Source organism: Melanostigma gelatinosum, assembly GCF_949748355.1.
Source record: "Melanostigma gelatinosum genome assembly, chromosome: 11".
Lineage (NCBI taxonomy): Eukaryota > Metazoa > Chordata > Actinopteri > Perciformes > Zoarcidae > Melanostigma > Melanostigma gelatinosum.
Window position 1 is genome coordinate 1,286,267 of NC_136644.1, and position 26,140 is coordinate 1,312,406.

Genomic DNA, 26,140 nt, shown 5'->3' on the forward strand with positions numbered 1-26,140 from the left:
CCTCTAACTGCAGTGAAGAGATGATGTTCCAGATGTTACATGATGCCATAAAATGAGCCCATGAGCAGCATGAGTCACCGGGGTCATTGAGGTTTATTGCACAGAGCCATCTGAAGATGATGGAACCTCACCGAGTCGTGCTGTAAACCAAAGAGGAGGAGAAGCTGAGCCGTGCGTTGCTTTTACAAGTCTACAATGAGCCTTCTGACATCTGTTGTGCTGCATCGTCCGGAGCATCCGTCTTCAGAGGCAACGGAAGAATCCGTCTGCCTTCCGCTCACAAATGGCATTCAGTGAATCTGCGCACGGCGCAGCAGCAAGCGTCTGTCAGCAGACCGCGGCTGACTAATGAGTAATGAGTCCATGCCGACAGGCCGCAGAGGTCACGCCGGGACACACGCCGAATCTGACGGGACGGCTCGTCAGCGCTTCATCAGGGGACGACCCGCGACGTTGCCTGGATACTGAGGCAACGCTGTGCGTGTGAGAATATAATGTCTATATTCAAGTCAAGTGTTCTTCAATGAACTCCAATTAATTCTACAATGTGCTCCTCAAATTTACATTTTCTTTCATGTAACCAGATCAAACACACGCGTGTGCGTTGTGGACGGATGAACTTCAGGTACCGAAGCACTTCTATAATGAATGTCGAGCTTTTATAATGAAAACCTAAATGAGTCGACCGTGGTGAGAGCGCAGGAGGCTGATGGAGGTTTAGGCAGTGAAACAGCGCCGCCAGGTGGCCGACACTCACAATCTATTAACACTGCATCACCCATACAGTCAGCTCTCATACTTCAATCATCAAGTAGTTCTTGTGAAAAACACAAGAACTACATTCGTCACACCTGCACCAGCATCATATTTTGCCTAAATCACGATGGTGTTTGGTGATCCTGGCTCACCATGTCGGCAGCAGCCCCCCCCCCCCCAGTCAGAGGACATTGTTCAGAGGGCTGACGTCCACCTTCCTGTCAGCGTCGGCCTCTGGCCTCGTAAACACTTCCTCCGATTGTCCCGTGGGACCCTGTGCACCACACGTGTTACTATCAAGGAAGCAGGAGGCTGCCGTGGTTCTGATATGTAAATGTGGACAATGCCACCGTTTCCTTCATACTTCTTGAGATTCAGCTGCAGGGAGTCACTCTCAGCCTGCATCTCTTCCTGTCTATTGTCTGCAAACAATGAACAGACAGTCAGCAGCGGACTGTCAACTTCTCACAAAACAATGCATCCAACCGAGAATCGACCTCAGCGGGAAGTTGTCCCTTTACTCATGTAACATGTGGTTACATGTGGTTACTCTTCAACACTCATATGCACGCAAACACATGCTTGAAGTAAATCAAAGAAACACTACGAACACTTTACGGCGGCTCCATCAGAAGTACAGCCTGCTGCGCTGTTTGAGTCTCATCGCGGTGGGAAACAGGTGGTTTCCAGGTGAAGGCAGATGTCTGGCTGGTGCATAATACATGATCTGATACCGGAGCAGTGCGGATAAATAACTTATCTGCTCGTACTCAGTCTGGGTAGAGGCGCCCGCATCGTTCAATAGAGTAAAGGGAATATGCTGCGCTGCTGGAGTGAACAAGGCTCATCGAAACTTTTCAAAACCCCCAAAATCTCCGAGTGAAGGAGAAACTCTGACCCGCTGAAACGCTCGGCCTCGAGGTGAAGAGGGCGCCGATGCGTTGCAGCGCAGTGGGATCAACACAAATGGATTTATAGCCTCAATGAACTGTCCTGGACTCGAGTCAGAGTAAGTTTCCACAGCGGCGGGGGGGGCTTCTCATCTCATGGTCAGTTCTAACACAACTCTTCTAAAAAGCCCACCGCCCACAAACTGGCACAACACATTCGTGAATGCAGTGTTGTGAAGGAATGACGATACACGGGCTGAGGATTTAGAATTCAAATGAATAAAATACGTGATCAGCATGAAAAGTGAAGGTGTTGCTCCTCGGGTGGTGTTCGTGTGTTTGATCAGACACGTACCTTTTTCTCTCCCTCTTTTGCATTCCCTCGTTTCTTCTCTCTCTCTGCTCTCTCTGCTCCGGCTCTCTCCCCGAACAGCTTCTTTGCCCACTCGTCTTTGTGAACAGCCAGCCGGTGGGTGTGTGAGTGGGGATGTGGTGGTGGAGGAGGAAGAGGAGGAGGCGGAGGAGGCGGCGGCAGGTGGTCCCCGGGGGCCAGCGGGGCCCGGTAGCGGTCGGCCGGGATCTTATTCATGGGCGGAGGCAGGGTGCTGCAGTTAGCCGAAGACCATCCGTCGGTGGACTCGGCGTAGGACTCCTGGTCGCTGCTCAGGCCCTGGAGGTGGTGGTGGTGGTGCTGCTGACGCCAGTCTCTCAGCACATGGACTGGAAGCCACCGCTGCGGCTCCGCCCCTGCACCTACTCCTCCAACCCCTCTCTTCTCTCCTCCCCCCACAGCTCCTCCCCGCTTCCCTGGCGAGTAGTGGTGCGGGTGGACTCCTCGAGAGTGCCTGCCGGGGACATCGGGGTGAGGGAGGTCAGCCAGGTGTGGCTCGTGACGGTTGTGGCCATTTCTAAGAGCTGGCAGAGGAGGAGGAGGAGGGTGAGGGGCCGCAGCTCCGAGGGTGGGGCTCCAGGCCTGCTGGGACGAAGGCGGGCTGTCCCAGTGGCGCGGCCCGGAGACGTGGCTGTGGTTCGGAGGACCTCCGAGATCGACTAAAAGCACCCTGTTGCTTCTCTCTTCTGGTAAAAAGTTGCCGATCCCGCTGTCGCTGTTGCTGCTGGTGCTGTGGTTCTGCTGGGCGTCGTTGTCCGGGTCGTGGAAGGCCCGGGCACGGACCCCCTCGATGTTGTCCCCCATGTCCCGGTAGAGGACGGAAACAAACTGGAGGAGAGGCTGAGAACTGGGCGGGAACTCCAGGCAGCCTCCTGTGTCTGGGTCGGGGGTGCACTCAAAGCCAAACCTCCTCGATACCCCTGAATGGACCTGAGGAGACAACAGTCACCACAATGTAGTGATAAGATGGCACAGGAAACGCTTTGAACTGCTGCTAGCGGTTCCTAACGACATGTTACAATTAAACCCTCTCTTCAGACCTGGTGGTGACAGAGATCTGGGTCCACGATGAACACGTGACAGGAAGTCCTCAAGCCGCCCTCCTCGTCTCGCCCGTGGCTGAAGTGACAGTCGTCGTGGTCGTCCGCGGCCTGCATCGTGACCAGTCCGAAGAATCGACGGTCATCGGGACAACAGGCGCTGAAGGCCAGCTTCTCTGCAGGGTAGGTGGCCAGAACCTGACCTCTGTCGCTGCAAAGACGCACGCTGTCGTGCATGACCTGGCAGCAAAGCAGACAATAGAAGTTACCAGACAACATGACAAACATGACAGACTTTGCAGATTCAGGATAAAGTAATCCTGGTTTTTATTTTCATGGTTTTCCAGCACTTAAAGGTGTAAATGAGTTTGATCAAATCACATCTGAGCTTTTTACTAAATCAAGATAAATAGTGAACAAGTTCTCATCATCAGATGGTTCACAAACACTCAACCGCACCTTCATAAGAACCAGCGAGTGGATCTTCTGCTCGGCCCGGAGGCGCCTCATGCTGCATCTGATGGCTTGCAGGCTGTCGCTCTCTAAGCTGGTCCCTACAGAAGCCAGCTCAATGGAGCCCAGATAGCCGACGATCATGCCCACATTGAGGATGCCCTCGCTGGGCTCCAGGCCCAGGTCGCCCCCGTCTCCCACGTCCAAGTCTTGCTCTTGCTCGTGTTGTTGAAGGTGGAGATGACGGAAGTCTGCGTCCAGGAAGACGGAGTCGTCACTCAGAACTTGGGCCATCTCCTCCTCAGAGAGCAGGTTCGGGTTGCTCTGGAATCGGGAGGCGTTCTGATACGGAGGGAACTCCGGGTCAGAACGCGGGCGTGGCTTCGATGATGAGCCGGGTCCAGGTCTGTCCTTGTCTGAGCTGCTGGACGACTGGCTGGAGTTCTCAAAGATCATGTTAAAAATCCCTCCGGACTGCAGCTCTGCCACAACCTTCTCTGCCCTGTTGATGCCCAGCTGCTTAGAATCCAGCTTGGGTTTGTACCAGCCGCCACGGGCTCCACAGCCCGGCCTGCTGTTGTTGTTGTTGTTCACACTGTTGTCATAAAAAACATCCAACTCGTCGTCACTGGAGCACGAGTCCGGGTAAGACGCTGCCACTGCGTTGCTGCTCTGGTGACGACTTGCAGCGGTGCGTTGGTGGTGGTGATGGTGCCGCCGGTGCCGCTCTCCCTCAGCGATGACCAGTTTCAAGACACCAGAGCAGCGTCCAATCAGTTTCACCACATCTTCGTGCGACGCCATGGAGACATTGATGTCATTGACGGAGAGGATGTGGTCTCCGGAACGCAGACCCACATAGTCTGCAGGGCTGCCTTTCAGGATGCAGCTGAGGACACATGGGCCTTGGCCCGACAGTGTGAAGCCATACCCCGTTCTTCCTCTCGCCACCTCCACAGCCCGGATACGACCCTGCTGGTTGGAGGAGGAGGAGGAGGGTGGAGGCTGGGGCGGCCCGCTTCCACCACAAGGGCGTCTTTTGGATGACGCGTCCGCTTGCCTGAACATTGTGCCAGGGTGCTTCCTCTTGTCCATCGACTCAGCTCCAATCAGTCATTGCACATGCCGAGGCTCTGCTCAGGCAGGTACGCGGGGCAGACCCGACGTACGTCTTCTCGTCAAGCCGCTCCGGAAAAAATGAGCAATGCTTCTAAATGCAGCAGAGGGGTGACAGATTGCCCTCAGCTCTGGCACAGCCTTGCTACTGTAGTATTCCCATCCCGGTGTCTCTCTCAGTTCACAGCCTCAGCTACCTGCAGCACAACAAACAGAGCCAAGCCAGACATGAGAGCAATCCTCCTCCTTCACATGTTTTGCTCTCCTCACCCATCATACCTCACATAGACTGAACACGCTCTCCAGTCGTTATGGCTCTATTCAGTCAGGGAATCATTCAACTGTCATGAATGGCAATATTGATCTTTAATATCGCATTTTACCGCTTATTAACATTGACCTCTACACGCAGCCACACCTGTGCAGGGTGGAGTCAGTGCAGCGCTGTCCAATGAGCAGCGTGTGTTCAAACCAGAGGCGTGTTCGTACCTGAGGCAGCAGGTGAAGTCACACACACCCAGCCGACAACCACCAACTCTCGGGTAACTTTCACTCTTAAACGCGCTCATTGTCCACGTGAACTGTGGCGTCCGTGCGAGTTAAACGCGTGTTGTTTTCATCAACAGTCGAAGGCGTTCACGCAGAAGAATGCGTTAACGTTAGCGGAGGCGTTAGCTTAGTTAGCTGCACATGCTAGTAAAGCGACACGTTAGTTTGCAATGCTCGCTTTTGAAAGAAGTTGACACCTTTGTATTTATCACGTTACATTCACACGTGTGCATGCTTTGTTTTTGACAATTCCCGAAAGTTACCAAACAGTTTCTTGCGGTGACTCGCTGTTAACGCGCACCCACCCGTGCTTAACCGGAGTCCCGCCCCCCGAGCTCCGCTTCTGCGGAATGTCGGTCTGTAACTAAGGTTACGGCGGTGTACACAGACCTTTACATCCCGTCATTGGTTCTCCGAGCTGTCAGTCACGTGGCGGACAGTCATGTGGATAAATTGACAAAAGTTAGTTTGAGAAATCACAGATAAAAGTATCAACAGCAGCGTATTCCACAGGCGTCTGAGGCTAGCGGCGCGAGACCAGTCGTCTGACTCCACTGTTAATTATTATAAGTATTATTATTGTTATTATCAGCAGAGTTTAAATGTCTTCTACCATCATGCAGCGAGAAAGCGAACAGCTGGGCACTTTACGGGTGAGTTGTAAAGCAGGGACAGCTCAGTAAGAGGAGGATGCAAACTCCTTCATCATGTCCCACAGAGTGTGCACGCGGGCAGAGGTAAAATACAGACTCACGTGCTGGAGTCCGACGCGCTGCTGCTGCTCGAGCAGCTTCCATAGTTCAGTAACCAAGGTTTTATTGAGGTAAACTCAGAGACGATGGGTAAACAAAAGAAAAGGCTGCACCATCTGGCCAAGTAGCCTTAAGAGGAGGAGGAAGAGGAGGAGAGGGAGGGAGGGGTGTTTGGAGAGGGGGGGGAGTGAGGAGAGGGGGGAGGGGGGGCGTCAAACAGTATACATGAGGATGAAGGAAAGTTTTTGTTTTACACTTCATTCATATTTTCTCTCATCGCAGTATATTTGGGAAGTGTCTCGAGGCTTCTGAACAGTGGAATGAGTCTATCTTGAGTTTTTTTTGGGGGGGGGGGGGGGGGTGTTACTGTACTAACACTATTGTACAACTTGTAAAGCATCAACACTTCAAAGTAAAAACAGCCGTGTCTTTGTGCTGGTGAATTCAGAAATCTACTTCAGAAAGACATGTGCATGTCTGATTGTAAAGTGTATTTAATATGTTGGAGTATACGCTCATACCTGAACTCACACACACACCTGTTGGATTACTGATGTATTCATTTCTAGCTTCAAAGGGTTATTAAATGCTGCAATAAACATCTAAAACATCGTCAGGATGAGAGTTGATTTTTTTCCAAAGCGGTGACCTGTTCAACGTTCACTGTTTTAGTTTGTGTTGTGTTTAGTGTAACTCACATGACATTATAAAGCCTTTGTACAGCGATGGACAGTTGCTGGCTGTGATGAACCATATGCCATGTGTCTGGTAATCCAGTTAATACCTTTTTAATCATGAATCATCCATCTTATTAGGTGCTGTAAAACAAGAGCATGTGTGATTACAGTGGAGTCTAGAAGTAGATCACAGCCTGGCTGAGGAACGGAAACTACAAAATGCAATAACATGATCCCGTCAGAGGTAAGAGTCAGTTTAAGGTCTGGTGATGGACTTGAAATAAAAGATGCAACACTGGCTGTTTCCAGCGTGTTCTCTCTGACAGAGGCAGCAACATGTAATGTGTCCTCACAGGTGGACTGTTCTAGAGACACAGGATTCACCTTCACCTGAAAACACAAACAGCCTCGACTAGCATCGTAGTAGTTAATAAAACAAATCCTTTAAATTATATCCTCAAAGAAGTCACACAATTCACAAACATAACATCTTTAAATAATTTATTCATTTCTACAACAGCTCATATGCAGTGATTTATCTCTTGAAAATATTAAAATGAACTGAAAGTCTTTATATTTGACAGAATATTGTTAGAAAAGAAGACGTCGAGGTTCTCAGACTAGAGGATCACGTGACTGTTCTTCTATGACGGCCGTCATCAGAACCAGTTTGAACTGCTGTAAAGGGGACGAGGTTTCCTCAGCAACACTCAGTGACCGACAGGCGCACGTGTGGCGCATGGAAAGAACCTGCAGCGACTCCGCTCCTTCACGAGGCCCAAAATCAACAACCAAACTATATTGTGAGCAGCTGATTCTAGAAGAGGAAAAGCTTGAAGTGACGCGTGTTAAATCAGGTGAACATGACCGACACGCGCATTTACCAAAACCACAGAACGACTGCGTGTAATCGCATTACCCCTGCGGGGTCTTCTGCTCGTCTTCAGCCTGATGAACAGAACAGCCCCCTCGGTCCCGTTTGTGAATTAATTCTTTTAACATTGTAAGTGCTGCAAAAAACCCAAAACAGGGTTCAGTCATCCTCGGCTTCTTTTCTCACCACATCTTTGAAGACACCGTTGATCATTTAATCTGCTCCAGGGAGGCTCACGATGGAACTGTAATACAGCTGCAGCCATTTATTGAGTGAATTACATGAACATGATCAAAAGGAAGCCAGAGAAAGTGGGAACACGTTGCGCGTGCAGATCACTGATGGAAGGACTCGTTGCATATCAAGGAAGCGACATCATGAGGCGCTTCCACTTTAAGTGCTGGGGGCATTTCATATTCTGCACAAAGACGATGAAATATTTACCAATCTTTAAAACGGAGACAAAACAATATTTAAAGCTCAACAGAAGCCTCCCGCCGTCCCGCCGCTGCACGTGCTCATCTGTTGGTCTCTCAGGTCTCGAGGCTCCCTTTGCATTGTGTCGCGTCTCTTCCACAAACACAGTACGAAGGACTACGCAAGAAACAGCAGTAATGCTGAGCATGCTTTCAGTGTACAGGACAGACGTATATGCAGTCTTCATCTAAGGCAAGTGCATGTACAGAGCAACGCCGCGCAGCACACTCAGGCATCATGTACGAGTTCAGACCGACAGGAAATCAAGTTCTTATTGTCCATGTTAAGATCTCATCTTTAGTTTGGATCTGAACATGCACCGCGGCTTTAGTTTAACTTCACAATTAGGTTTGTTTCCCCCTCAAGCTACGACGGTAACTCCATTTAAAGATGACTGCAGATTACATCCAGTCTTATTATTACAACAACGAAAGTCACATTTTACATCCTGAGAATTTAAAAAGTACACGAAGTGGTCAGGTGGAGTCATTCCGGGTCCGAGATTAGAAGTCAATTTTAAAAGGTCTAGACGGATATAAGCAGTATGATAAAGATCATAAGCGGGAAGCTCCTCCCCCTGATACTGGTTAAGAAGAAGTCCACCTGCAATTTTGGTATTTCACTTGCTGGACATGTCCCAGCATCTGACCTGCTGTTCGGCCCTCACACGTGCAACGCAGGAGAAAGTCTCATTCTTTGTCCTCTGCACTACTACTGCAGACTACTTGTTGAAATGATGCAAACAAGTTCCTGCATCGACGAATCACAACATCCATCCGCTGGTTCATTGCAAGGAAACAAAAATACTGTTCGTGATCATTCTGACACATCGAATATTTAACTTGTGCGCGTCGGAGAATGAACACAACTTAAATATTAAAAAGGTCTTCAAAGACACGAATTATTAACATTAAGCATTTGTGACCCTCCTGCGTCGGCCGCTGTCCTCAGCAGACCGGCAGTCATCTTCAACAGAACGCAGTGGAACTTTAAATACAGTAAATACTTTGCATTTTTTAGGTTTTTTTCTCTATTTTACCGACATCACAATACTCAAGCAAGTCCTCACAGGAAAACAAACAAATCCAATGTTTGTGTTTGATTTATGTTATTCTTTTATATGTCTTCTAATCACGGTGCTGGGGAGGAGGAGGAGGAGGAGGTGTTGAAGGTGCGGTCGTGGTCTGTGGTCAGTTTGGAGGTTCTGCAGCCAGTGTCCTTAATGTAGGTGCAGACCTTTCACATACGCCCTAAAACTGACCCGGAGTCAGATCTCCTCGTTTCTCTTCATCACGGTGCCTTCAGTGGTTCTACTCGTTTCACATCAGTGTAGAGGGAGAGGAGGGAGAGGGGTGAGAGGGGTGAGGCTACAGTCGATCTTTCCAGTGAAACATTCCGTTCTTCCCCTTCATTGCAACTCAAGGAGGAGGTGTACGCCCGTGAGCATCCCTCCCCCGCCTCTCTCTCTCTCTCTGTGCCTTCGTGGCCTCACAGCGATGTGTCCTGGTGGATCGACTGCAGACAGCCCAGCAGCTGGTGATAAGGGCTGCCCGGCGAGGCCACCGTCTCAAAGACGGACTGGAAAGCCCTCCGGTCCAGCTCCTCGTCGATCTGGTGCCGGTAGAAATCCATGGCCACCAGGCAGAACAGGTTGACGTCCACCACCTCACTGGAGCCCATTCGGCTGATCACGTGTGGCAGTCTGGTGAGAGCGGGGGGGTTAAGGACAACAGACAACGCTACTCGTACCTTTACACCCACATACAGTACAGACACAACCCAGTCAGTCCTGCTTAGTGGAGAGGATACAGCGCTGAGATCCACTGGGAGGTGGAAGCAGAGACAAAGAAACAGGAGAGGCTCCACATGGCCATGGCCACCGGTGTCCTCTGGGTGAAGTTGGACAAGGAGAGCAGCACCCAGTCTCGCACCATGGAGGACTGGCCTGTGGCATGCAGGGTCTGGAAAACCTGGAGGTTGGTGCAGAGCCAAGGGAGGAAAAGAAGAAAGTAGACCGAGACAAATGATTACCGAAAAAGATCCGTTCAAAGAAGATCACTAATCATCTTACAAAAGCTTCACTAACTTTTGAATTCCTGTTAACAGTCTAATAAGTGCAGAGATCTCATTCGTTCTGTATTTTAAATCCCTGAACAACTGGAAAGCCCTCTCTGCTGCAGCGCCATGTTGTCCTGACAACTTATTGTCTGATGGACAACAGGAGCTGGCTGGTCCAGACAAAGGCAGCTCGTAACAACTTCACGAGACGTCAGTGAAACTCTTTAAGAAGACAACTCTTCAGCATTTCTGTGGCCACAGAATAATCACATTTGTGTGAAGCTCATGTACAGAACATGATGACGTTTCTAATCTGTTATCGTTTGGCTTTAAAGCATTAATAATGATCGAGCGATGGCTCAGCCCTGCTGCCGACCTTGTAGACGACAGCGGCCATGAACTGAGGGTACGGCTGCTGATTGGACAGGAACTCTCCGATGACTTTGTTCATGACGTCCTGTGGCGGGAAGAAGTCGTCCAAAAACTGGGGCAGAATCCTGGACACCACCCGAGCCTCGCTGGGTAAACCTTTCCGGATCCTGCAAACGGAAACGATGACGATGGCGTAAACAAGACAAAGTGCTGCTGCGGTCGTCACAACGTTCATTACACTGGACACCACAAACCCACAGGACTATTTTAATCATGAATACAAAACTATGTGCATTACTCGTACAGCGGAGGCCGTGTGCGTTCACCTGTCGAAGAGAACAGAGACCCTCTCCATGGCCACGATGACGGACTCGCTGTCCGGGGCCTGGGGGTCGGGGTGGGCGGGGCGACCGGCAGGGCTGGCTTTCTCCTTTCCTGAGGAGAAAGCAACATGACCGGCCGTGACGCCCACCGCCTCTGCTGCGGCAGAGCCAGAGTCAACCTGACCTCTAACCCCCGTCACGTCTGAACCCGACGCAAGCACCGCTGAGAGGACGAGAGGGGGGTGGGGAGGGTTGCACCGGTCGGACCAGTGGGGGAGACGTTAGAGTGGGCACCGACATCACAAGATTCAGAAGATGGGTGGAATTCTGGGCGCTGTCAAAATGAGCTTCTTACGGTTCTCTCTAAGTGACTGGTGCCTGTATAATATAAATAAATAATACTTTATGAGCAGAGATCATCAACGCCGTGTTTTCTGGGCACATTACGCTCTCATGTGACCTGAAGCTGCTGCAGCCTGCTTTGCCTGAAGTTATAACTCAGTTTGCATTTTGGACAATACGCTAAGAGTTGCTAGAGTTAGTAGGGGCCGACGTCGGGGTTAGAGGTCGGGTATAGCAGAGGTAGAGAATACGTGTATCACATGCAGAGAGCGAGCAGCTTTGTTGTTTGTTGCATCATTACAGGGTTGGTAGGAACTTTAAACAAAGATCTGTGATGCTGTAAAGAGATTTATGGATGTAAATGACTTGTAATGCATGATAAGATTCACAGTGAGTGCATTAACAGTTGTAATACTCGTGTGTACTGTAAGCTGCATGCAATGGTGACATGCACAAGATGCGTAGGCGGATGAGTAAGCATGTCAGTGGGCTCAGAGGCAGTAATACGTTCAGACATAATTCCCAGTTCTGCCCCATAACGTTCCCTCAGAGTCGCCCTCTGATATCAGACACCAGCAGAAGCCAGGAGTGGAACTGGATGGAGAATAGTTCAATATGACGACGGGCACCACATTATACTCTGCAAACGATTAGAAAGGAATGCGTCTGGGATGAGAGTACAGGAAAGAACTGGGACACGTCCTCACTGAAGCAGTCCTTCCGTTAGTGAAGCCTGCAGAGCTTTAAGCGTGACTGAATGACAACGCACCAGTAGGGTTAAGTCGTCTCCTGCTAGTTAGAGTGCCCATGCAGCCGAGCACCAGTCCTCTACAGTACATGCTGGTGATGTAGGCAGAACGCTACATTGCACCCGTCCTGTTGGAGCCCTTCTTACCGGTGTACATGCAGGTGAGCATGAGGCCCAGGGCGGCCATGGCTCTGTGTGGCGACGGCATGTTGACTCGGTCCACGCCGAGTTTGACCAGCGCTTCTCCGTCCACCCGGGACAACTGCTCCGACAGCAGGAGGCGCTCCAGACCGCGCAGCACACAATGATAGATGACGGAGGGAGTGGAGTCCTCGCTGGCCGACACCATCACACCACACAGCTGGAAGACAGCGCCGAAGGCAGCAGACAGAGGAACACCGGCACGTCAAAGAATTCATAACCAAGAGTGCAGAACTTCTAATGCTTCGATTGTGACAGAAATCAAAGTCAGAACGATGGCGTTTTTATGTCTTTTAAACTCGTGTCCCATCCCGTCATGTGCCGTACACCCCCTGGTTTACCTGTATGATTCCAGCCATGAACTCGGCTCCTACATCCAGAGGGTAGTTCTCCATCATGTAGAAGGCCACGGCACACATCACCAACACATGCTGCTGGTTGTGCAGGTTCACACAGCTGCAGCACACAAAGAGAGGCCATGTATGTGATGGGCAGCACCTAGTGGCCAAATGCTGCGCTGCACTCTCGGTCCTCGTCTCAGATCAGAAGAATGTGTCTGACAAATGGTGGCGACAGTATCGTCCTCTGTAGCCCTGAGCTGGACGGAACTAATTCAACCTAAAGTCCACTTACTTTACCGCCATTTAACACGTTTGCTCCACCCTTCATCATCATCATCATCAGCTCATTGGTTGATGAAATGAGGTCAGTGTCTGTTTCTGCAGCCGATAGAACAGAGAGCGCTACTCACTGAGCGATGGCCCTGAGGTTGGACAGCAGGTACTCGGCGACGGTGGGGATCAGCTGTTTGGCCGTGTCGTCCAGCAGGTCACACTCCAACACGTACAGCACTCCATGCAGAGCGCCCATGCGGCTGGGCAGGTGGGTGCTGCGCAGGGTCGTCTCCAACAGGCGGCAAACGGGCTCCGCTATCGCTTTGTCCTACAAATATACATTTAGATCATTTATACACTCAAGCAAGAGTTCACAGAGATTAGTGGCACTGCTCAATCCACTCCGATATAGAAGTGAACTTTAAATGATTGAGCAGCGAGCCTGATTACTCTATCAGTAACCTCTTCCCTGTTGGCGGAGGTAGAGCTGGTATGTAGGATATTAAACGAGGAGTTAATTGTACAGAACAACCAATCAAACACATCAAAAGGTCACCACACACACACAGTCATGCTCACCATTCCCAGCACTGCAGCTGCCTTGCAGATGGCTGGCACCAGGTATTGATTGAGGATCTCGTCCTCTGGTGGGTGGAGCTTCTGCAGGTCCGTCAGGGTGGAGAACATCATGTCAAACTGGTTCCTCTCTGTGAACAGGTCCGACACCGCCAGCAGCTACGGAGAAGGATAACAGCGGGAAGACGGCGAAGAGAGTGAGAGGAGAGCGGAGTCCATCTTGGTCACGGGCCCATTTCTCGTGGATCCCCTCAAACCGATGAATCTACCGTCTGCTTCCAGAGAGAAGAACTACGGTCTTTGTTTCGAGTTGTTCTTGAGAACAGTTTCAGGCAATCCTTCACTGATGGCTGAACGAGTAAAATGATAATCAAGCGTGTGCAGCTCACCGATCGGACCACTTCACTGACGAGTATGGTCGGGGTCTTCCTGTTACTCGGGGAGCCGGGGATCAGCCACTGGCTGTACAGCTCCAGGAGGAACTGGGAACAGGAATGAATGTCCACACCTGCACGATGCTTCCTGAAAGCACAGACAGACAGTCATGAGTCCAGTGATGTCTCAGCGCGTTGAGACTGAAGGAATGTCTCTTTGACGGACCTGGAGTTGATGGGAGATACGGGCGGCGAGGTGGGTGCCGGAGTGTCTGCTTCATCTTCTTCATCCTCGCCCCATTCTTCCTCTCTCAGCGGGGTGATGTTGTTACCCAACCACACCGAGTGGATGGAGACCTGGGGAGGCGAGAGAAGAGAATAAAAACATGAACACATGTTGAACACTCAAGCTTCATTTCTTTTGATGTCCCTTACCTGTCCCAGTTTGTAGTCCATGTTGCCCAACTCCCTCTCGGTGTTGATCTGAAGCAGCAGCTTCTCGTGGCTGATCAGCGTGCCTGCTGCAACAACATCAACGATGACTTAGAGAGGTAGGTGTAAGGCACTTTATTAACCCCGAAGGAAATCTCTGTGCCATTAATTGATCAAAGATTACAACAGAATAATAAAATATATCGGTAAAAATATAAACAACAGTGTAATAAGTATAAGAAGTAATATCGACACCAGTGCAAAATACTAGCAATACGAGTAGGGTCAATATCGTTTAAAAAGAACATTACAACATCAGATCAATAACAAGAGAAACGTGAGTAAGTTCAGTCTCTGCGGGTAGACTGAGACTTGATGAATGTTTTGTGTTACCAGCTGAGGCTGCCGATAGAGAGGGCACAGGGTCCCAGGCGTGGTACGGGTGGTGAGTATGAACATTGTCTCTCTTAGACACAAGAGCCTGAATCTCTCTCTCCACCTCGCCCCTGATCACTGCAAGTTTCCTTCCAAACCTGGGAACACACACACACACACACACACACACACACACATCACTGCATGCTTGTTCTGGGCACTTCACTCGAATAAACAGAGAACAGATGCGTCGCTACCGTGTTTCCAGTGCTTTGAGGCTCTTGTTGCGGGGCTGCTGTTCCAGACAGCTGACTGCAGGGTTGCCAGCGGTGGGCAGGGTCATGGCACTCAGCACCAGGCTGGTGATGGCCTGCACCGCTAACACATTCAGCTGGGTCCGCTCCAAGTCCTCCTAGAGACAAATGGAGGAACAAAACAAGGAGTCAGATGGGAAAGATGGACACCATGCTGATGCGTCCGAGGTGCCATGTTTCGTCGATGCTCACACGCTGAACGCTCGCATGTTTCTCATTCACTGCTTCTACAAGAGTGATGAGTTCTGCAGTCGTATCGACCTCACAAACCAGCAGTACAGTTAAGGATGTGAACTTTGTGCGTGTACCTCCTGCTGCGCCTCCTCCTCCTGGTCCATGGTGATGGGTTGGGTGACCAGCACCCCCAGCAGTGTGGCCCAGGTCTCCTCAAACTGAGTCCTGCTGCTCCAGCCTAAACACAACAAAACCATTCACGCGTCAGAAAGTACAGCAATGCATCAGTCATAATCTTGGTCAATCAGATGCTGCACTTCCATCATGTGCCGGTGCGTGTTTCTGTACCCAGTGTGTTGATGCGGTAGAGGAACTCTCTGAAGACGTCCTTCTCCTGCAGGAAGTCCACCGGGATCTCAGGCAGCGTGGTGCCGTACTCTCCTCCTGGCTGAGGGGACCAGCCCAGTTTCCAAACCTAAACACACACATCATTTCAAGAGACCAATATATTCATGCAGACAAATTGGAGGCATAATGTCTTTCACACACACTGACCAGTGGAGGTACTCGGGTGTAGCTGTTGACCAGAGGCAGCCGGGACAGACTGATGACAATGTTGCGCAAAGTCGGTGTGAGGAAGGCGGGGAATGCGCTGTTGCTATGGTGACCCAGGGAGAGGATGCTCTGCAGGCCTTCCACCAGCTCCGCCATGATCTCACACGCTCGCCACTCGCACATGTCTGCAACACACAGGTCAACGCTTTGGGGGATATTTGATGGCAAATTCAACTGAGAAGAAACGACACCGTGAGACTTTAAACAGTGTTGTTAAGCAAAGCCCTGAAATAACAAAGAATAACATAAAACAACGCAGTGCTCACGGTCAGCATGCGCAGAGTCAACTTCATCTTCGTCAGCCTCTCTCTCGGCCTTCGTCTTTTTCTTCTCTGGATGCAGAAGCTGGTCACCAGGACTCACAGCCACTGGGAGGCCGAGACAAAAGGTTTGACCAGCATTGAAAAGACACATTTTAATGTTACGGGGCAGTTCAACCTCTAACCGTAGTACTATTCATCAATCCAGATCGTTTGGGTGCGAGTTGCCTCGGTTTGGAGATGTTGGCCGTGAACATGTCTGCAGCCTCCTCACCTGCAACAATGATGAGGTGCAGGCAGTAGATGAGGGAGCAGGTGTGTGTGGTGTACTCCGGGGTGGAGAGTTTGTTCCAGACGCAGGGCTGCTGCAGGGCCAGACACAGACAGGACAGAGCCCACTGCAGGTCCACACTCAGGGGCAACTGGTTCTGGAGGAGATGCCACGCTACGACCTGGACGAGGAGAGATCACATCCAACATCACAACACAACCGCATCCAACATGAGAACATCAGCAGATCGATTGAGATGAGACCACGGAGTCTTCATTTATTATAGATTCATTATTAAACCACTTTACTCCTGTTCTACGATGGAGAATGACAGAAACAGTTTCTCTCAAATGCTTTAATTTTATGAAACAGTCGAACAAGTAACGAAACAAAAATCACACATTTAAAGTCGAGATAAAAATAAATAAATCAATAAGAAGCCATTTTAGATCACATCCCGAATGACTTCATTTACATCCGTCCTGCGACTGTACACCGCTCACATATTGCGTTCCAGTGAGACTTTCACACGTAGTCTTTACCTCGGCAGCAGTGCAGGTGAAAGTAGTGATGAGGTGTTCCTTGTCAGAGGAGATGTGCAGTGAGGACGGCAGCTGGCTCACACTCAGCAGGTACCGGGACAGAGCTCTGCAGAGCGACAGAACCCTGGGGTAGAAACCGGGCTCATCTGAAAGACAGACGCACAGAGAACAACTAGAGCTGTAGAGGGAGAACATTCAACAAACATTCTCCTGCTTCTTACACACAATGCAACCTCAAATTCATGCTCAGCAAAGTCACTTCAAATTGTACAAGAGCTCAAAATTGAAGAGAAATGACTCAATCGGACAGTAAACAGTCTGTGCTTCCCTCCCCCTCTCACCATACACAGCAGCTAGTTGGTTCCAGTAGGGCTGTGACCGGGCGGGCGGCAGGAAGGACTGGTGGGGGACAGGAAGTGACCCGGTGACCCCTGCCAGCCGCTCTAGGGTCACCTGCAGAGCCGTCTCCAACAAGAGCGACCCCTGACCTCGTGCTAACCGCTGCATCCCCATACTGAGACATGGACACAGCAGGCTTAGGTTGAACTCCTGGGGGGGGGGGGGGGGGGTGAGAGGGCCAGGTTCAGATGCCACACTTTCCAATTTGAATGAACCAATATGCTCAACACGGTTTGTCTGGAGGTCTGGTCTGGGCCCTGCAGTCTGTCACCTTGCAGCTCATGATGTCAAATAGGTCAGTGGGCGGTAGTTTGGTGAGGAGTTCCGTCGTCTCCAACAGGGAAACGTCTCCACGAAGACAACACTGAGACTTCACCAGCGCCACGTACCAGTCCTGAAGACAAGATCGGATCATGAAGAGGAAATATTTATACCTCCCGTTCTGAATTTATTCAGAATCAAGAGACAGCAAAGACCAATCGCTCACCTTCTCTGCAGAGACCAGCTCGGGGGCAGGTGGTGGATCCCCATCCAAAGGGTGCGACGTCACAGGAGCTGTGGGGCTGCTGGTGCCGGCAACCGTGGCTCTGAACCGGTCCAGCAGGGAGTAAAACCTCTGATGCCTGCGTCAACAGAGGTTATCTTTGCATTATTTGGAGAATCCAGGGAACAAAAACTGCCTCAAAGCTGCATTACATACTCACGATCTGGTCTGAGCAGATTGGGAATGCAATGTTTAAATCACTTTGACTTGTGCATCTTCTGGCGTGTGTGTTTTTTATTTTGTTGTCGTTTGTTCTGCTTTTTACGAGATGTTAATAATTGTAAAATGTGCAAACTATTCCTCAAATTGGCTGTCAAGACAGAAGCGCTTCACCTCTGAGCCAGGCCGCTGGTCTGGAGGTATTCCTGGAGCCGGTCCAGTTCTTCCACAGGCAGCTGAGCTACACTGTTCTGCAGGGTGGCGGGACACAACAACACATGATCAACTTAATAGAAAACTGACCGCAGACATCTACTGAGCGAAAACAATTCAACAGACAGACTGGAAGCTGTGATGACAAAATATAATTTATCAAATGCAAACGAATCCGTCAGCTGCACCTGTAGCGTCTCAGCCAGCAGCATCTCCACTCTGCGACACGCCAGTGTGTCCACCATGCGAGCCAGAACCCTGAAGGGAGTACTGAGCAGCTTGTCCACGTACAGCATCAGCAGGGAGCCAGACTGACTCAGGTGGATGCCTTCCAAACACTGCAGAGTCTTCTTCAACGTGGTAGGCTGCAAAAGGAGGAGGAGGAGTCAGTGAAGAAGGAAGAAAGACGACGACGACAGGAGGAGAGCAAAGCGACAGGGCCGAGAAAGAAAAGTTAGAATCACACCAGTGTTGATCAACTGAAAAATAAGAACGCCGGGCGACCAAAGCAAGAGGAAAAATGGTCACAACAGGATGAACAGAATAGAAGAAGAAGATGTTCAGTAGTGAGAGGTACTGGGCAACGTGAACAGAGAGGGGAAAGAGTCGTTGAAGGAGCTAACAGGGTGTGATCTTACAGTACTGAGGTTGTCACAGCGGGAGTGGATGGCCTGGATGAAGAGGCCGCTGGCAGCAGAGTTGCGGTGCACAGCGCTGATGAAATCCTGCACTGGAGGCTCATGGGAAAGGCTGATGAGGTCACGCACGTGGTTGACAATCAGCCAGGTCAGATGCTCCGAGTCGTGGAGGTTCTGGCACTATTTCATCCGTGAGAAAAATCGAAATTACATGTCGACTTAAAACAGAGGTTTGTCTAACGAAAACATTTTTGATGAATGTTCTAGTATTTTGAACGGCTCTCACCACATAGTCACAGAAGAGGATGAGGGCTCCCCTGCGGACTATCTCTCGGTTGACCATAGCTAACCGCGCCTCGGGCGTGTCCTCCTCTCCTTCCCCTGAGGAGTGAGGACTCAGCAGCTTTGTGCACGAGAGGCTGTGTCCCCTGAGAGAGAAGGATGGAGACAGGCTAGTTCCTTACCAGATGCAGAACCGTGCTCACAGGGATTTGATTTTGGACTATTTGTAGCACTACAAATGGACTTTTTTGGTCCCTTTTAGTCTTGCAATTTATAATAACACGATGCACCCTTTAGCAGAAATAAACGCTGATGAGGCGCTCACCTGGGTGTCTGGTGCACCTCAGCCCACCAGGAGTAGTTGGTGTAGTCGATGATGAGGAGGACCTGGCACCAGAGCAGCACCAGAGAGGGGTGGGTGGTGATCAGGCACTGCACCAAGCTGTTCAGCCCCTCCAAGGGGTAAAACAGAGCGGCCTCTGCGCCGGTCTGTCCACCTCCACCCTCACCCTTTAGGAGACGGGTAGCTGCAGCGGTGATCCTGCGAAACATTCCTGAAAGCGAAAGGACAACAAAAGAGGAAATGGGTCAAGTCAAGACCAGCATTTACTTCATGCAACCGATTTGGTGGAATGTAGTGAATTTCATTTAAAGCTTAATATTTAGCCAAAATGACGATTGGAATAACATAAAGCTCACCACTTTTGAAGACATGTATGAGACACATGAGCAGTGTGCCCAGCTGCTGGCAGTAGAAGGTGTGTTGCTGCTCTGTAATGTCCACTTTAACCTGTCTGGAGGAAATGTCATCCAGCAGCACTCCTACCAGCTGGAGGAGGAACCTGGAGAGAGGGAATAGAGGAGCAGATGAAGAGAGAAGATATGCACGGAAGCAACGTAGTGGTTGAAAATAAAAACACCCCTCAATCCTTACGTCAGAAGCACCTAAAACCACACTCGCTCACCTGGCAAAGGTCTCCTCAGGCGGGGCCTTTTGTGCCTCGCCGATAGGCTCCTGGTCGACGAGTGTGTCGGCAGTGGGCGGGTCACTCGGGGAGAGGCTCTGCTGATGCAGGCGACGGATTGTGTGGCAGGAGAGGAGATGCGGGGTGAGAGACAGCTCGTGGACCCGTGACAGGACAATGTCCTCAGTGGACTGGGAGACGAGTACCCGGAGCACCGCCAGGATACCGGACACCCACAGCTGGACTGTAGCTACCGACGCCTGGAGGAGCAGAGGTTTCAGTTAAACTCAAAAATGTTTGCAACCACTTAACAAAAAGAAGACGCGGCGTGTTAAGGGAATTTTTTAATTTCTGTTCAAGTGTACGCTGTATTTGTAATATTTCCACCGCTGTAGTTTGCCGTCAGACGGCCTTTTTTCGGGGAACTGAAGCAGTTCATCTTTGCGCTCTACAAATCTACACGACTCCGTTGACAGAAAGTCACTTTACCGGTCAGAACACGAACGTTGATGGTCTATCGCTGCCTCGGTCCGTTGGTTTGTGTTATTGTGTGACTTTGGTGTTTTTAAAGGGTTCGTTTGGATTAATAAAAATCACACAACAACACAAACAAACGAAGCAACGGAGGCAGCGGTAGACCAGCAACCTCCCGTGTTCTGCAATTAAAACTACCGGTACCATTTTTGTCGAAGAAGTCACGAGAGCACAGATGAATATTACTGTACGTTACTCTGCTCCCGTTCCTGTCCTCCTGAGGATAAGTACCTCATACAGACACACTTTAAAACATCTGAGCTATCCCTTTCAGTAGATCAGATCGTCACGTCTAAAGTCTACCCGGGTCCTCATGCATGTTCAGATAGGAGAAGTCTCACCATGGTTATCGGGGTGGTGAACATGCTCTTGAGCAGCATGTCTACCGGCCTGAGAGACGAGGGCGCTACCGTCTCAAACAGAGTGTTCAACACTCCCAACGCCTCCGGAGAGTCCAGGTGCATCTGTGAGGACACAAGATACAAATACATTTACTTCATTCAACTTCAGACACATGGTCCATAAGAATGAATCTAAATTTGTACATAAACTTCCTCAACACAGCATGAAAGGTGGGAACATTACTCGTCACAAACATACGACTTGTCCATCTTGGGAGCTTTAATTAAATGAAATTATTGATTTGATTTAATGTCAGAGACGATTGGCTGATTCTCACATTTAGTCTGGGATAAAACATATTCATGAAGTCGGCACCTTTTCTTTGCACCTGAACACAATTCATCTCCAGCAGTGTCTTGTAGGATATTCCACATGATCAGCCAGATTTATTTTTAGGCAAAATTAATTTGGTAATAAATGAATTAAAATCACTGTAATGCAAAGAGTTATGTGAGGGAGTTCGTTGTGTCTCAAAAGGCTCAGGCCAGAGGACACCCAGCTCGTACAGAACTGTGTGTGTATGAAGATGTATGGAACCATCGCACAGAGAACCCGATGCCTTTACAGGCCCTGTCGGCAGGAACCAGCCTCACTCTGTGTGGAGTCGCACCGGCTGCAGCACACTGCTCAGTGCTGGAACCATAAAGACTGCCACACACACACACACACACACACGCACACACACACACACACACACACACACACACACACACGTGTGAAAGGTGGGAACATTACGAGTCACAAACATACGACGACTTGCACACGTCCATCTTAGGAGCTGTCATTAAATCAAATGATTGATGGCCAGCTCATTTCATACATGTTGTCGTCTTAATCTGTCAGAGTGGGCGAACACGTTAGATCTTACGGTATAAATAGCTGGATTTGAACTTCCAGGTAAAAGAGCATTTTCCTACCTGCTGCTTCGTGATCATGGGAAGTATGACGTCAGCGATCTGTCTGGACAATCTCTTCCACTTGTCCTCGTTCTCTTTGTGACACTGCTGCAGCACAAGGATGAACATCTCCAACACCTACATGTAAACGCAAACGTCAGGCAGAGGAAACATTTGCTGGATGCCGTGTCTGTCTGGATCCATGTGTGGCCACACGGTACCTGATGGTGTTGCACAAGTCTAAGCAGCATGGACACCACCACTTCTTTCTGCGTCTCCAGCTCTTTGCCTGCGTCTGCTTTGTTTGAGCCTCTCAACACAAACAGATCGTGGACTATTGGCTGCAGGGCTGGGATGGCTGTGGAGGAAGGAGGGAAATAAAACTTCTGACTCGACATCCACGTCTGTGTTTATGATTCTGTTCATGGTGATGATAAGAAGTCAGTCACCCAGCTTCAGTACCGTTATGCTTTGAAGATGGTGTGTTAGTTTGAGGTAATGTAAAGGGAGAGTAAGCTTCAGTGAAATGTGTTCACAAGTAGAATAAATGATGATGTGAGTGGTGCGTCTTGCTTTAGTTCCTCTCACCGTGGGTGACAGCTTTCCTGCCACTTGCCATGATGCCGTCACACAGCTGGATGATTTTGGGGATGCTGATGATCTGCTTGGAGTGGTAACGCTCATAAGACAGCAGCACCAGGAAGAAGAAGATGTTGGGAATGATGGCCTCCGAGTCCCTGTGCAAGAACGGGGATTATTTTAGGTCACAGGACAGCGATGGCATTTTTGAGCTAATCTGCAGTAAAGTGGAAGCCAGATTTAACCACTTATGTAGTAAAACATACAGAAAAGCCCGAGACACACATGGGTTCTGAAAACGCTACATTGCTCTTTCACAGGAGTCATAAAGAAAACTCACCTGAACTGTCCCACTTCAATGTACTCAAACTGCTTCAGGACAAAGCCTATGAACACCTGAAACAGAACATATCTCAGAGTGAGCTTCAGCTGAAGATCAACTAATGCAAAAGCAGACGTGTGTGAGTTTTCTGTTGTGGTTTTGTTTTACCTGATCTGAGTCAAGCAGGCAGTAGTTGACTCTGAGCTGCACAAGTTGGGCGAGCAGGTCCAGCACTTGCCTCTGCAGGGCCACAGAGGTGCTGGTGGTGTACTGCTTCAAAGCTTTGATCACCAGCGGCTCAAACAGGCGAATGTGGTTGTGGATGGCATTCTGACAAAGCAAAGGTGAGGCCAGAGCTTTCAGTGCAGCAGCACCTCACGCAAGCAAATGAGCAATGAAACATGTTTTAGACGTTCACAACCTGAACTCAAACGGTTTACCTTGTCTCCTCTGTGGCGCGTTGCATTTGCAATGTTGTACCTCAGCTGGTTCGACGCTTTTTGCGTCACATCAAACCATCTAGAAGAGGAACAAGAAGGCCGGTTCTGTAATGTTCCAACTGTGGTTCTGTGTTTATCTGGAAGCATGGATTTCACGCTCCTGTGTCTGATCCGTGTGTTGCTACAACTCACCCGGAGGTGTCCTGCTCCTGTTCGGCCTGCACCATGTTACGGAGACTGGCGTCGGCGAGAGCCTGAGTGAAGTGAGTGTACGGCGCCATGAAGCAGTAGTGGTAGAGGCCCGGTCGCAGGCTGGACGAGCCCAGACGGAGAGCCTTTCCCTGGGAGCGGCTGGGTCCACTAAAGATGCCCTCGCACTGGGAGGCCAGGTTGGTGCCGAAAAGGGTCTTCAGAAGCTACAGAGACAGGTCTTAAGTTACTGAAGGATGAAAAACAATAGTTTGGAGTCCACTTTTATTTCGATGTGTGTATTTATATCACTATAATGCAAGGAGTTATGTGAGGGAGTTCGTTGTGTCTCAAAAGGCTCAGGCCAGAGGACACCAGCTCGTACAGAACTGTGTGTGTATGAAGATGTATGGAACCATCGCACAGAGAACCCGATGCCTTTACAGGCCCTGTCGGCAGGAACCAGCCTCACTCTGTGTGGAGTCGCACCGGCTGCAGCACACTGCTCAGTGCTGGAACCATAAAGACTGCCACACACACACACACACACACACACAGTTCAATAAAACTAAAATCTACAACCAGAGACATGAAGTAGATTACTGACCTGCTGTACACAAACAGTAGCCATGGTTGGTTCTCTGGAGAAACAGGACTTGAGGTAGCCCAAGATCTCCTCCACACACTGACAGAAGACAGAATTCTATTGATTCATTCACTCAATGTGAACACGAGTGGTGAAAAATGAGATCACTTAATTTGCTTCCATCGAGTGCAATCATCCAGAATCACTCTCGTCGTGCTGCCACTAACATCAACATTTTAACAATGTGTGATTTCCAACAGCGCGGACGTCACGTCTTTACCTTACTGATGTCATGTAGTGTGGCCAGCTCCAGGAGCTGAGACAGAACATCCAGAGTAGCACGCAGGAAACCTCCAAACTTCTCCTGGCTGCTGTGGAGGTCCAGCGTCACCTAGGAGATACAAAAACACACACACACAATATTAACACCACCACCCACCGCCATCCAGGCTACTAACACCTGAAGAACCCTTCGTGACAGGAAGCCGCGTTCAGACCTTGAAGTTGGCATGTGTGGCTTTGAGGACGTCATAGAGCTTGAGGTAGGGCGGCAGGTGGTAGAAGTTGCCGAAGGTGGTCGATTTGTTGATGGCGGTTGTGCCGTCTGCTGGCCTGCCTGCTCACAAAAAGCAAAACATCAAACTTTTCATATATTCCCAGACACGTCACAGAGACCATCTTCACCCGTCACCGGTCAGGTGTGCCTGTACCTGTGTTGACCTCGTTGCTTTTCTTTGGGCTCATCGGAGCAGCACTGGGCTCAGCAGCATCCTTCTCTTTGCCTTTTCTGCGGATGGGACTGAGGGAGGGCGTGTTGCTCAGGGAGGGGAGGGTGGCCTAAAGAACAGAGTACAGAACGTGAACTCCTGTGGAAACAACTTCGTCATAAGCAGGTAAATTAAAGTAAAACGTGTCTTAAAAACAACCACTTTGACTTGGAGCCATTTAAAAACAAAGACTATAAACGGTTACCTTCACCGCTGGTCCCGGTGGAGAGTCATCCAACACATGTGCACAGATGTTGAGGATCTTCAGCAGGTGAGAGAAGAGCTGCTCCACCATGGCCACCAGGGGGCGCTCCGACAGCCCCGCCCACGGCTCCTCCATCTTATTTGGGTTGGGGTTCGTGCCTTCTTCCTCTCCGGCCCAGGGGTTGCGCATGCATTTAGGGGCCACAGCTGGGAACATGATTGAGGGGCATGTTAACCGATAACAGGTTGCTGCTTTTGTCTCAAAGTTCTGTTTGAGTGAATAGAATATATTTCAAGCTTCAGGTAAAAGCTCAAAGCATATATTACCCACCAGCAAGCAGATTGCCAGACAGCAAAAGCGCATCCTGGTGTGAAGAAAGATCCAGTGGAAACCAGGCAGAGGAGAGTAAAGAGAGGACCATGTCGGCCATTCCGACTGTCAGAGTCCTGCGCTCGGTATCCGGTGCGGATGACGAGGTGGTTGAAGAGGCTGAAGCTCCGCTAGGCTGTGACACACTGCAGAACAGAGAGACAAAGACAGAAGATAAACAGGTGTAAAAAGGGAAAGAAATTAAATGATGAGAAAGAGTAATGTGGCATTTAATTCAACGGATGAATTCACAAGAGAGGGTACACAAACCTAAGGGCCCGGCCTCGGCTGCGGCTGAGACTAGAGCGGGAAGAAAAGCTGCTACTGGCGCTAACATAGCCACAGTGCCAGCCTGTACTCCAAGTGCACACTGGGAAATTTACAGCCAGGAGGCACAAGGCTTCACAGCAGCCAAACTGCAGAGAAACAGACAAGCTGTATTTTAACACGTTGTCATCAAAACTAAAAACACACCAGAAACATCTTATACAGCAGGCAGAACAAGTGTTCTGTGTGAGTGGAAGCTCACAGTCAGGGCTCTGGAGGAAGAGGAGGTGAACGCATGGGAGACGGCGGTCACGACTCTGGACAAGTTGTTCTCGACTGTGACGTCAGACACATTGTTGGACAGGTTGTAACCCCGGTACGTCCTGGCAGACACACAAAAGAGTTCCTCAGATTTTGTGTAATTTTGAACCAGTTGGACTTAATTTCAAAGTGCAGATAGTCTGTACATTACAACTTACTGTGGGTACCATAAAAAGAACAAGTGAGCAAGTATCTTGCGAATCGTTTCTTAGCAATAGAACGGCACTGAGCACATATGAGATGCGACACCAAAGGAGTGAGTGTCTGTGTGTCCGTGTACCTTGTGATTGTGCTAACTGTGAACTGGGAGGGGGGTTGTGTCTCATGCATCAGCAGCTGCAGGTAGACTGAACTCTGGTCCCGGGCAATAGCCACTACTGGGTCCCCTTGACCCTGGTCACAGTCATAGAACAACCTGGAAACCAGCCTGGCAGAGAGACATGTGGGGCGGATGAGAGGAAGCGGGAGACATTAGAAAGACTTTGGTGCACCTAAAT

General features: G+C 49.9%; 2 protein-coding genes across 8 annotated transcripts in view; both read right to left on the bottom strand.

Moving 5' to 3' along the window:
* rgs12b (regulator of G protein signaling 12b) overlaps positions 1 to 4,812 on the bottom strand; it is a 35,687-nt gene extending 30,875 nt beyond the window's left edge. For all 4 annotated transcript variants that reach the window (XM_079278722.1, XM_079278721.1, XM_079278724.1 and 1 more), the window contains exons 1-3: positions 3,537 to 4,812; positions 3,078 to 3,317; positions 2,002 to 2,967 (exon numbers count right to left, since the gene is read on the bottom strand). In XM_079278722.1, coding sequence (XP_079134848.1) covers positions 2,002 to 2,967; positions 3,078 to 3,317; positions 3,537 to 4,625 — 2,295 coding nt within the window. In that variant the 5' untranslated portion in view covers positions 4,626 to 4,812. The remainder of the gene's footprint in view (positions 1 to 2,001; positions 2,968 to 3,077; positions 3,318 to 3,536) is intronic.
* A 2,298-nt stretch (positions 4,813 to 7,110) lies between these two features.
* The window catches only part of htt (huntingtin), a 29,535-nt gene continuing 10,505 nt past the window's right edge, over positions 7,111 to 26,140 (bottom strand). For 2 of the 4 annotated variants that reach the window (XM_079279489.1, XM_079279488.1), the window contains 46 exons: positions 25,924 to 26,070; positions 25,585 to 25,705; positions 25,326 to 25,471; positions 25,017 to 25,201; positions 24,687 to 24,892; positions 24,425 to 24,551; positions 24,212 to 24,330; positions 23,995 to 24,105; positions 23,736 to 23,813; positions 23,132 to 23,355; positions 22,940 to 23,018; positions 22,668 to 22,829; positions 22,518 to 22,573; positions 22,187 to 22,335; positions 21,820 to 21,956; positions 21,620 to 21,736; positions 20,642 to 20,764; positions 19,767 to 20,026; positions 19,501 to 19,643; positions 19,127 to 19,355; positions 18,806 to 18,947; positions 18,520 to 18,699; positions 18,070 to 18,246; positions 17,843 to 17,919; positions 17,453 to 17,588; positions 17,237 to 17,359; positions 16,908 to 17,115; positions 16,567 to 16,712; positions 16,028 to 16,205; positions 15,760 to 15,861; positions 15,434 to 15,618; positions 15,227 to 15,353; positions 15,013 to 15,116; positions 14,648 to 14,802; positions 14,409 to 14,548; positions 14,019 to 14,104; positions 13,810 to 13,940; positions 13,599 to 13,731; positions 13,213 to 13,368; positions 12,771 to 12,961; positions 12,361 to 12,475; positions 11,966 to 12,179; positions 10,732 to 10,951; positions 10,410 to 10,572; positions 9,785 to 9,945; positions 7,111 to 9,677 (listed from right to left, as the gene is read on the bottom strand). In XM_079279489.1, the coding sequence (XP_079135615.1) occupies positions 9,464 to 9,677; positions 9,785 to 9,945; positions 10,410 to 10,572; positions 10,732 to 10,951; positions 11,966 to 12,179; positions 12,361 to 12,475; positions 12,771 to 12,961; positions 13,213 to 13,368; positions 13,599 to 13,731; positions 13,810 to 13,940; positions 14,019 to 14,104; positions 14,409 to 14,548; positions 14,648 to 14,802; positions 15,013 to 15,116; positions 15,227 to 15,353; positions 15,434 to 15,618; positions 15,760 to 15,861; positions 16,028 to 16,205; positions 16,567 to 16,712; positions 16,908 to 17,115; positions 17,237 to 17,359; positions 17,453 to 17,588; positions 17,843 to 17,919; positions 18,070 to 18,246; positions 18,520 to 18,699; positions 18,806 to 18,947; positions 19,127 to 19,355; positions 19,501 to 19,643; positions 19,767 to 20,026; positions 20,642 to 20,764; positions 21,620 to 21,736; positions 21,820 to 21,956; positions 22,187 to 22,335; positions 22,518 to 22,573; positions 22,668 to 22,829; positions 22,940 to 23,018; positions 23,132 to 23,355; positions 23,736 to 23,813; positions 23,995 to 24,105; positions 24,212 to 24,330; positions 24,425 to 24,551; positions 24,687 to 24,892; positions 25,017 to 25,201; positions 25,326 to 25,471; positions 25,585 to 25,705; positions 25,924 to 26,070 (6,883 nt within the window). In that variant the 3' untranslated portion in view covers positions 7,111 to 9,463. The other 2 variants (XM_079279490.1, XM_079279491.1) reach the window with 2 other exon arrangements.